Below are 12224 nucleotides of genomic sequence, written 5' to 3' on the forward strand. Positions count from 1 at the left end.
CCCCCTAAGCCGAACCGAGCCGCTCGGCGAGGAAACCGTGTAATATGATCCGACCGTAATATCAGCGTGACTAATACTAATTGAACGATAAAACTTTTTTATTTTTAACTTTTTCTTAATGAAACTTTTACTAACGCATTTGTGAGATTTTTCTGATTAAAATGGCACCAAACACGATATGATTTAAATTATATCTATAAACAATAGTAATAGAATAAACAACATAGAATTGACACCACGACTTAATATAAATGATGTGTACGGACGCAGAATCGACATGTCGGCTGAATACAAAAGATGTGATCGACATGTTGGCTGAATACAAAACATGTGTATAGACTCAGAATCGACACCTCGCTTGGATAAATGAAATATAAAATGCCCAGAATCGATACCTCGCCTGGATAAATGAAACCTTTGAAACCAGAGCCGACATCGCGACTGGTTTTAATTTCGATCTCTCTTGCTTTTCGCCAACTTTTAACATCAATTTTAGCAAGTAATTATAATTCAAACTATATCGTGTTTGGTATCATTTTAATAAGAAAAATTTCACCAATGCGTTAATAAAAGTTTCAGTAAAAAAAAGTCAAAAATAAAAAAGTTTTATAGTTGAATTAGTATTAGTCACACCGATACGTTTCGGCTCTTTCCTTTGATCATCGGACCTCTCTCTTTCCGCCACTGTCTGTCCCTTTCTACGTTCACGCTTGGCTGGTCGTCGCGTGTAACCCGAGATTCGACACCTCACTTGGATAAATGCAACCACTGGGTCCCAATCTCGGTTGCATTTATCCAGGTTTTACTGTATATATGAGTGGACCGAACTCTGTAGGAGAATGTCTTTTACTGTATAAACAAATTATACAACAGTGTAGAGTGTAGGCACACGAGGGTAATTTATTGGGGAAATCGATGCAAAAAATGCTCCCACTGCCGATTCGCCAATCAGACTGAATATGAACCCATGAGTCTGCCACGTGCTTTGGCAGCTTGAGCATCGAGCCGATAACGTAGAAATGATGAGAGCAGCCGAACGGAGAGCTCACACGGACACGTGGGACAACACGCTTGTGTTAGATGAAACAACTGAAGTAGGGGAGTCACTGGGACGTCGTGGAGAGGATAAAAATTTGTCCCACGTCCCACGATTTTGACATTTTTGGCATCCGAAAACAAAAAGTAAACCCCACGCGAAAGGAGAAAGGGAAATATAGCAGTTCTCCACCAAAATACCTAACAGCATTCGAACAGAGCGGTCTCTCGTCTTTACACTTTTCACGCTGACACCCTCGTACATCCGGCCCATGGGCAGTCCTTTCTAGGCCCTCCAAACTTCCGTACTTCAGATCCAACTGTTGGAGATGTAGTCACTGCATGCTGTAACGAAAATTAATGCTGCGCTTTAATATGTACCAGGATCACTGGCGTCGCTACAAACAGATATAAATGATATCGGTGAGATACGCATACAATAACAAATTATGTATTTAGATTACGGACGGCACGTTCGATTTCGATGATTTTTAAATATGTTGTAGAAATCAACATTTTGACCAACTTTTTCCTATACATATAACCGCCGCTCGGCCTTAGTTTTCGAGATATTTTCGAAAAACTGTTGAAACTAACATATTGAATTCTGCCCATCCGTGTGGGTGGTATCGCTTGAATTGAATGAATGTAATATGGCGACAATGAATATGGCTACAGCATGTCTGCGTTCCGTTGTCGATGCCCATAAATTAGGAGGCAAATACAAACAATTGAGCGAGCGGTAGACAAAGCTTGCATTGTAAAACTTTCAACGCGAGCGATCGGGCTGGGAAGGAGTTAAAAATCCAGAGAATAAAAGCTGCTTCACTTGAAATTTATTACGAGAGACTAATTTATTACGTTACTCTTAACGAAAATCAAGTTTGGTTCTCGAAGTCGTCGAAGTCTCTTCGACATCCTGTTTATTCATAGGGGGTCGTAAATTTTCTCAAAGGTTGCCTCGTTTCATTAGCGCGAGATATCTTCATTTTCCATCTTTCTCTGGGTCCCATGCTTTCTCTTAGCACGTGTGCACGGAATCGTTCTCGTGCCTTGGCGAAGCACCACCACTTTCACTTACTTGAGGGTGGACCGAAACCAAGGAAAGAGATCTCCTTCGGACAGAGATGGGCTCCCCCACCATTGGACCAGGGATGATCCTGCGGGAGGATCCAGGATCCAGCAAAGAGGGGATTCCAGCCGACATTGAACAAGGATCTTCACCGCCAAACTCAGATCGATTCCAAGCTTCAAACCGCTTAACTACATTTTTCAAAGTCATTTTCTGAATAAAGCAGTTACAATTTTTACCAAAACGCTGAGGTGTTTGATTTATTTTGCACGCCGCGAGCAGAATACTTCAGCGCTCCACGGGCACTTTACTTACAGCTCAGAAATCCCTGAATTTTCCTACATCGCAAGGAGGACACGCAACAGCATCAAATTCACAAGAGTGGAGTTTGGAGGGTCCTTTGCTAAACTGAACTCTCAATATATGTAGTAAGAACTGGATAAATGCAAGAAAAGATTGGCTGGATAAATGCAAGCTGACTATCCCCTCCATGTGAGAGGGTCCCCTTTGGCGAACCGAGACGTTCGACGAAGAAGTAGTGTAATATTGTACATACAATCCGAACCGGAATATCGGTGTGGCAAATACTAATTCAACGATAAAACTTTTTTATTTTTGACTTTTTCTTAATGCAACTCTTACTAACGCATTTGTGACATTTTTTTTTATTAAAATGAGACCAAACACGATATAGTTTGAATTAGATTTATTGTTGATACTGATTAAGTACGTACCACAAAGTACAAAAACACGTTGTAAAATAATAAAGTACATTATAATAAATAATACATTGAAATAAACACGATACAATTTAAATTATGTTTATTTATTAAAATAATAATGAAAAGATAATGAAAGGTAGTAATGTACATTATAATAAATATTGTAATACATTGGAATGAATATAGTGATACATTCAAATAAGAAAATAATATACATTATACATTTCAAATTTTTGTTATATGCAATGTGAAACATATAACGAGAATTGCTTCAAATATGTAGTGCATAAGCAATGATTCTAGTGCAAAACGTTTTAAATGAAGGTTTGAAGGATAAAAAATAACGCACTAAAAGTTATGAAGTTCATTGACAAAGAGATCCTTATACGACGTATTGGAGCAAAATTTGCTGGCTTAGTTCATCGAAACAACTCTTGGTGATTTCATATCGAATGCTGTACTTGTGCAACAATTAATATACGTTTAATAAAAGTGTATGGGCAAAGTATAAGTGCTAATAATGATTCCGCGAAAAAATGTTGTGATAATTTTATAAAATTATTGGATGAAGATGGCAGTATAAATGAAGACAATGTATAGAACATGGATGAAACTGAACTTTTATACCATCAAAAACATTAGAAAGAAAAGAAAGGTTCGTAAAGGAGTACAAAAGCCGCAAAGAACAAATTACGGTAGCGCTATGTGCAAATGCATCTTGGATGTACAAGTTGATGCCATTAGTAATTAATAAATATGACAATCCTAGGACCCTGGAACATTGCAAAAGTAATCTTCCCGTCACCCTTAAATCTCAGAAGAATGCATGGATGACACAAACATTGTTTTGTGATTGGTTTCAAAATTATTTTAAGCCCAGTGTACGGGTAGCTCTGAAATGACTAGTAAAGCTATTTTATTATTACACAATTGCGGAGGATATATGTACAGTGCCGCCAGAATTATTAGATGAAGAAGATTTTAAAATTATGTATTCTCCTCCAAATACCACCAGCTTAATTCAACCAATGGACAAGGGTATAATAGCTAAGCTGAAAGCTCTGTATCGCCATAAAATAATACGGAAAACTGCTACGTACCAAGACGAAATAAATAAATTTCAAAAGCAATTTACATTAAAAGATTGCATACAAGTATTGCACGATTCATGGAAGGTAGTATCAGCGGATAATGTTATTAATTTCTGGAAGAAAATTATTCCGAAGCAAACAGATACATATCGTCATGCTAAGAGGCAGAACTTAAACAATTTAACACGAAAGAGGATATTGGACAATTAATGTCCAGTTGTTAAGAAGAAGAAGAAGAAAATCCGTATAAATGAAGATAATGTATACAAAATGTACGACACTGGACTTTTATCGAAAGCCTTACCATCGAAAACATTCGCGGAAAGTAAAGAGAGATAAAAGAGAGGAATTTTTTGTAAACGAATGTGGAATATATATGTATGAAGATATGCGATTTTAGTTCCGTGTACCACCCTGCAAGTATTTTAAAATGATGTCTAGATTCATTTATCCTACTATCCGTGGATATTTCCAGATGTTAATCATCGGTACCTAAAAAATAAAAGTTAATTATTAAAATAAAAATGATGTTTATAATTTTTATACAATTATATAACTGTAACATTACCTAAAAGATGGTTTTTGAAGACCTGATATATATTTTGAATAAAGGGCGCTTCTTGCGATACGTGCTGGTCCAAACGCTCAAATAAATATTGCAATTCCTCTCTTTTATTCTCTTGTTCTTCTGTATTTTCTAGCATCTCTTCATATTCCTGCTTTTCTTGCATCACTTCATATTCCTGCTTTTCTTGTACCTCTTCATATTCCTGCTTTTCTTGTATCTCTTCATATTCCTGCTTTTCTTGTATCTCTTCATATTCCTGCTTTTCTTGTATCTCTTCATATTCCTGCTTTTCTTGCATCTCTTCATCTGCCTGCTTTTCTTCATCGTCCTCCTCTGCGGATCTTGTTTCTTCATCTTCACAACTGGACATAAATTGGGCAATATCCTCTTGTGTGTACGAATCACCTGTTAAATTGCTTAAGTTCTGCCTCATAGTACGACAATATGTATCTGTTTGATTTGGAATAAGTTTCTTCCAGGAATTAATAATATTATCTGCTGATACTTCCATCCATGAATTGTGCAATACTTGTATGCAATCTTTTAATGTAAATTGCTTTTGAAATTCATTTATTCCACCTTGGTATGTAGCAGCTTTCTGTATTGTTTTATGGCGATACAAAGCTTTCAGCATAGCTATTATGCCCTGGTTCATTGGTTGAATTAAGGTGGTGGTGTTTGGAGGAAAATACATAATTATAAAGTCATCTTCTTCTAATAATTCTGGTGGCACTGTACGTCTTCTGCAATTGTTTAATAATAAAATGACTTTACCAATCACTCCAGTGCTTAGTTGGTATGCCCGTACACTGGGCTTAAAATAATTTTGAAACCAATCACAAAACAATATTTGTGTCATCCACGCATTCTTCTGTGACTTAAAAATGACAGGAAGATTACTTTTACAATGTTTCAGAGACCTAGGATTTTCATATTTATTAATTACTAATGGCATCAACTTGTGTGTCCCAGATGCATTTGTACATAGTGCTACCGTAATTCGTTCTTTGCAGTTTTTGTACCCCTTTACAGACTCTTCTTTTACTTTCAATATTTTTGATGGTAAGGCTTTCCATAAAAGCTGAGTTTCATCCATGTTGTATATATTATCTTCATTTATACTGCCATCTTCCAATAATTTTGTAAAATTATTGCAACATTTTTTCGCGGAATCTTCATCAACAGTTATACTTTTCCCATACACTTTTTCTAAACATACATTATGTCTTTTTTTGAACCCATCTAACCAGCCCTTACTAACTTTAAAATCCGATGGCAACTCCATACTGTCTTTTAATTCCCTTGCTTTTTGCACAAGTACGGCATTCGATATGAAATCACCAAGAGTTTTTCTTTCCATGAACCAAGCCAGCAAATTTTGCTCCATTGCGTCGTATAAGGATGGTCTGATTCTTCGTCGCTTTTGCTGCATCTTTCCTTTGTCAACGAACTCCATAACTTTTGGTGCGTTATTTTTTATCCTCCAAATCGTTGATGTATGTACCTTGTATTTTTTCGCAACGGTCGAAACACTGAACATTTTCAAGTCATCTAAGACCATTAATCGTTCCTCCACGGATAAAGTAACTCTCTTTACGCTAGCCATATCCAACACTTTAAACTCTGACTTAATGTCGATAGTTCGATTGATTCTGGTGCCGTTTACCAATTTGATTGTGGCGGGTGTGATCCAAGCCCTCCAAACTTCAAACTCTACTCTTGTGATTTTGATGCAAATTTTAGATTTACGCCTCACTACCAGGAGGCGCTGATGTCACTTCTCTACATGCATACCTTGTATTACGCGTCATGTTCCCGCGAAATTTGTCGCCGCGTTTTTCAATTGTTTCAAAATTTAAAGAGACAAAAGAAATATGGTGCACATGGTTGTACATGGTGGTAGCGTAGGTGACTGAATTTCCAGGTTCGTGAATTCCATTATTATAATTATTACTATTATTATTACTATTGCTATTATTATTATGCCTATTCTGCTGATGAGATGCAGCAACAGGAGTAGAAGATAGAAATTAAGTAAGTACAGAATTTTTTAAAATTGTTACTGAAAACATAACTGTTTTCATTGCTATTTTAGTAATATATTTAATTTTAATTATTAAAATGTATCTTTAAAGAAACAGGAAGAAAATATGCATCATCAGAGGGTGTATTAACGAAAACAGCAGGATGTTCTTCTTCCCCTAAGAGAAAAAGGATAAGAAGAGGATGGCACAGTGGGTGGAAGTATGTGACAACCCAAAGTCAGTGCTTCCACCTGAAAACTGAAATTCCGGGTGATCTGTAGTAGCTACTTTAAAGAAAAATACTTCATGAGGAAAAGATTAACAACATCAGCAGTTCCAACACTGAACTTATTTGGTAATAACTTTTATATATACTTTTTATAGCATATGTAAATAATTGTTAATAATAATATTTATTACAGTGTCAGAAGCTACCTCTATTAAAATAGAGCAATGAGACACCTGGATGCAAATGAAAAGAAGAAAAAGAAGATTGTAAGTATTCAGTTTAGATATACAATATATGCATAAAACCATTAACATAGTATTAATACACTAAGTATACATAATAATACTTCTTGCATGAAGTGTATGTATAATATTATATAATTTTGTTCTTATAGTTAAACCTGACTGCACCAGGGGAGTGGAAAACGTGATTTTCGATTGTATATTATTATTGATATATATATATATATATATATTTATTATATTTCAGTAAAAATTTAATATATTTCCATTACTGCACATATATTGTTGTAACTTTTTCCTTTCCTTTATTTTTATTTTTCAAAGTTTTGAATAAGTAACACCATGCACACGTATATAGGGCCCATGTGCTAGTGTGTGTATCTTACCGATATCATTTATATGGGTTTGTGGCGACACCAGCGATCCTGGTAGTGAGGCATAACACTAATTTTCGTTACAGCATGAAATACGGGAGTTTGGAGGGCCTGGTGTGATCCACTCGGATTGGTCGAATTGGTTTTCGCTGATTTCTGTCATTGGTTGAACAATATCAATCATAGTGTCCTTTCGTCTAGTGAAAAAGCACTAAAGGGTAAGGTGCCCCTACCACCGGGTCACGCGCGAGCGCGCAGCTATTATACCTCGTTCGCATGAGAAATACCTTTGTATTTTAGGAGAAAAGAAATTTTTTCAAGTAAATGCTTAATCGGAGGAGTGAGGCGGTTCATTCCTCAACGAGTAAAATACATAACCAGCACCATTAAAAACTCGCTTGTCGAAATAATTAATTGCGTCGAGCCTCGGACGGCGAAGGTGGCTCCCTCCGCCCTATAGGATGGTGCACGAAACTGCGAAAGCAGACCGTGATTCCATACCGAACCGGAAGCTGCATAAGAGCCTCTCTCTCGCACTGCTTCCGCAGTTTTGTGCAGTTTCATTAATCCGTTTTCATGGAAAAAAAACTCCCATTGATATTATACCTATATTAATGGGATTGTAAAATAATTGAAACATAGTTTGTGTCATGAACAGCATTTAAACGATTTCCTAGAAGTTTATAAAAAATATTCACTAGTTTATTTAACATAATTAATTTATAAAATATAAATGTAACCTAATGATAGATTCTAAATTAACAAACTAAATGGAATAAATTTTATTGCCTCCTATTTTGCGGTTATAGTTTGTTATAATGATCAGTCAGTTAATAATACATCAACTCCGAATGTAATTGATTATTAATTTAATTTTTCCTCTGAGATAATTATTTAAAAATGATGCAAAATTCACACAAAATATTTATGTCGTATACCGAGCAAAATTTGTCACGTCCAAACAGGACGTATTTTGAATTGGACGTATTCCAAAGCAGCCGTATACCGTTTATACTACTGTTTATCAAATAAAATGTTCTCAAGTAAATTTTTCACGCAAGTGATATGACATGGGTGTCCAACCCGTGGCCCAAAGCACGTATCAATGTGGCCCAAGAAGCGAAAGAAATATCAATAGCCCACCCCGATGATTTATTTTACTGTTGCATGGTTACTATTGCGATTAGACGATTATTAGCACAGTCGCGCATCGCTCGATATGTCGTTTGTATAAAACATGTATACAAATGTATAAAACAGTGTCAAATTAATTACATGTTGTTGCCTTTATAATACAAAAAATCATAAATTAATAAAGTTTAAATTACTTAAATATGTTAACTATATATTTTGTGTAGCCCAAAACAACTCGTCTTCTTCCAATGTAGGCCAGAGAGGCTAAAAGGTTGAACATTAGTGATAGGCGATACAGTATCGATATTTTCTATCAATATTTAACATGACGATATATTGCAGTATCGATACTTAATATATTAATATCGAAATTTTGATACAATGTATATACAGTAAGGAGAAAATTAGATAGAAAAATATTTTGTAGCAAAAAGTTTCACTTATATGTTTATTTATATATATAGAATGTATGCAATATTGATCTCAATGTATAGTAATGCATAAGTTAATAAATAATTATGTAAACGTAAATTAGATACAAGCTGTTAACAGAAGATCTGTATATAGATTCTAAATAATCTTCGTAATGGATGCACGTCCAAAAAAATTAAAATATTAATTATAATAATATGTTTATCATATATAAAACAAATATTTGAATAAATAGTCAATTTTTTACTGAACTTCACTTCTAATTTAATTGTATGAATTGATATCAATATCAATACAATTCAGAAATAGGCCCATCACTATTGAACACCCCTGTGATAGGATCTTCTTCTTCACCGCCATTTTACTTATTGTTAGGGAAACTTACAGTGTTTGGTACTGTATGTATGCACCACGATATCATATTCAATCATAATCTTTTAACCACTTATTTTTTAGAAGAGTTTGTACCTACAAATGCAATTGAATGTCAATTGTTGTTGTCCAGTAATTAAATTTTTGTTAACGAACCGCTCTATCAGAAGCATTCATTATACATATGTTTGAAGTGATTCGCGTGAAAAATGTATCTTCAAACCTACGCTTACTTTCAGAACACTGCATACAAACAAATATTTACTTTTGCCTTGAACGACCTACCTCAGAAAAAACGCTCATCAAATAAATGATTCTAATAGAATGTCGTATAATAAAGGAATAATTCTACAGAGATAATATGTATGTAAACCGATAAGATAACACACGTTGCATATTTTGCATAAAATTTGTACCAAAATCTTATTTTAAAGGAAAAAGGAATTTGGAATGAACAGGTAAATTCTTGCCAAGTGCAAACAGATTGTTTCTTTGTAAAATATGATTTGTGGCCCTGAAAAGGGCCAATTGGTATGTATTCTTCAACGAATTACTTTTTCGCCGTTGCTCTTGCGATTTTCGGCGACTTTGCTGTTTTTGGTTTTGGAGTTTTCGTCTTTGCTGCTGGCGCTTTTGTGGTTTTCTTCGCTTTCGACAAATTCTTCGGTGGTGGTGTTGCCTTTTGTTCCACAGATTCTGCTTTCTTAACAGTAGCAGCTTTAGCTTTTTTAGGAGGAGGTTGTTTTTTGGCTGCCGCGGTTGGTTTCTTCACAGTGGGTGTTTTCTTTGGGGCAGCCGCTTTCTTAGGACTCGCTGGCTTCTTCTTCTCTGCAGCTTTCTTTTCAGCTGGAGCAGATACGGCCCGTTTCACGAGGCGTTTGGATTTGCTCTTTGATTCGGAACCCTTCGAAGATGTGGATAGCTTGAACGAGCCAGAGGCACCTTTACCCTTGGTTTGCACCACCGCACCGGCAGTTACGGCACTTTTTAAGTACCTCTTAATAAATGGCGCCATTTTTTCACCATCAACTTTATACGTCGTTGCTATGTATTTCTTGATAGCTTGAACTGACGATCCCTTGCGATCTTGCAAGGCCTTGATAGCAGCATTCACCATATCCGCAGTTGGTGGATGTGACGATTTAGAACGCTGCGATTTTGTCTTCGATTTTGCAGACTTTTTTGCAGGCGATGGATTTGCCGTCGAATTTTCCACTGTTGCAGTATTTACAGAGCTGTTTTTCTCCTCCATCATACACAAAATATACAATAACCGCGTAAATGCAACTTTCACGATCAGTTCACAGAGTACGCGACTAACTCAGAAATCGAGCTACTAGTAGCAAAAGCGCGGACCGGGAAGAAAGACCTCTCCTCTGTTTCCAATATCACGTTGCTGAGAATCCTGGACTAACACGGAAAGATTTATGATTTATGCAATTATTTGTTCGATTCAAAGCACATATTAGACATGTAAAGTTTCAGTTATTGTCAGTAGTTTTCAACGGTGTCGTTAAATGACAAATTTACCTCGATTTTCAGCTATTATATTCGCCTGAAGTGACATAATCTCACCGTTGTTCTTATTTAGGACTACACCAATCTGGAAAATTAAGTAAAAAAAGGAGAATATTTAATCCAAAACGATTTCTCTTGTTAGAATAAATGTCCTAATATTAAACCTATCAATTTATGTACATCAGTTGTTAATGGAGTTTAGATATTATCAGAAATTCCAAGAATTTTACGCGGAAAGAAATACAATCATCAAGAAGATGCGACGCAAATGGTTGACATTACAGTCATTTATATAATACCATTAATCTGATTAATAGTACTCAATTATGAACGACAATGTAGACGAGAATATAGAAGTGGATTTATTTAACAACTTATCTCGCATTAATTTAGAATATCGTACACTCTGTTCGAGAAGTTCTGGATCACCATACTTCGATGCTTTGAAATGATATTTCAGTTTTATAAAAGTCCTTGTACACTGTTATACATAATGCAATTTCAATTTTATCTAATTTAAAGATTAATACTGTTCAGAAGCCTACTTGTTGCTGATAAAATATGACATTTAATTGTGAAATATAATACCACCACAGGTACTTTGAGCATAATGAGCTATGCCTGCCATTTATGTTATCAAATGCTTCAACGTTGAATACAGATGTTGTACCATAAATATTGTATAAAACAGAACTAAACAATGTAAAAGATTAGTTAACTAAATATTTATAGAGAAAAATTAAATCAATGATTTTGGACATATACTTAACTGGATTGTAGAAAGTTATTGATGACTCGACGATGTTGTTTCGATATTGTGATATTATACAGTGATGAAGCCAAATGAGTGTATCGTACGAATAATTATAAATGGAATACAATATTAATCATGATATAGACCTTAACTTTGACCAACAACAAGAGAACATGTCGGTTGGGATTTAAAAGCTTTGAAACAGAGTATTTTATTTTAGATTGAAGAAATACTTGAGGATTTGTCTTGTAAAAATTAAGTTTGTTTTCACTATTTTGTTTATTTACATACTAAAATAATTACAGTTCCTGTTTTGATAATTTCCTACTTTCAGGTTTCTATAGGCGAATCTTTCTAACTACGAAGCAGGGAATATGGACCATAAATAACATTCTACGTTCTTCACAACTCATTTGTTTACACACATATGTGACACAGATACTCGTTCATTCGGTATTTATTTCTTCATTTGATTGGCTGTTGTGTGTTGTAGCTAATAGAGGTGTGCGAGTACTCGATTTATTCGAGCCGAGTCGAGAGTTTGAATTTGCCGAGCTACTCGAAATCGACGAACTGCTTGAAACAAAAGCGAGCTGCTCGAAAAAATCGAACTACTCAAATATTCGAGCTGAAAATTCATCTTCAAGTAAATCGAAG

General features: G+C 35.2%; 1 protein-coding gene and 1 long non-coding RNA gene across 2 annotated transcripts; one reads left to right on the forward strand and one right to left on the reverse strand.

Annotated features, from left to right (window-relative positions):
- Positions 1-6637: 6637 nt before the first annotated feature.
- Positions 6638-7257, forward strand: LOC117603585 (uncharacterized). The gene is made up of 3 exons (XR_004581243.2): positions 6638-6867; positions 6935-7007; positions 7136-7257. It is a non-coding gene; the product is annotated as an uncharacterized LOC117603585 (long non-coding RNA).
- Positions 7258-9078: 1821 nt separating this feature from the next.
- Positions 9079-10614, reverse strand: LOC117602036 (uncharacterized). The gene has a single exon (XM_034319496.2). The coding sequence runs from the start codon at positions 10548-10550 to the stop codon at positions 9846-9848; it is 705 nt and encodes a 234-aa protein (XP_034175387.2). The 5' UTR covers positions 10551-10614; the 3' UTR covers positions 9079-9845.
- Positions 10615-12224: the final 1610 nt, after the last annotated feature.

Source organism: Osmia lignaria, chromosome 9 (genome assembly GCF_051020975.1).
Source record: "Osmia lignaria lignaria isolate PbOS001 chromosome 9, iyOsmLign1, whole genome shotgun sequence".
Taxonomy (NCBI): Eukaryota; Metazoa; Arthropoda; class Insecta; order Hymenoptera; family Megachilidae; genus Osmia; species Osmia lignaria.

What these genes read in the sequence shown, in the direction of transcription:
- LOC117602036 (XM_034319496.2), bottom strand. Translation starts at nt 10,550, where the DNA reads ATGATGGAGGAGAAAAACAGCTCTGTAAATACTGCAACAGTGGAAAAT.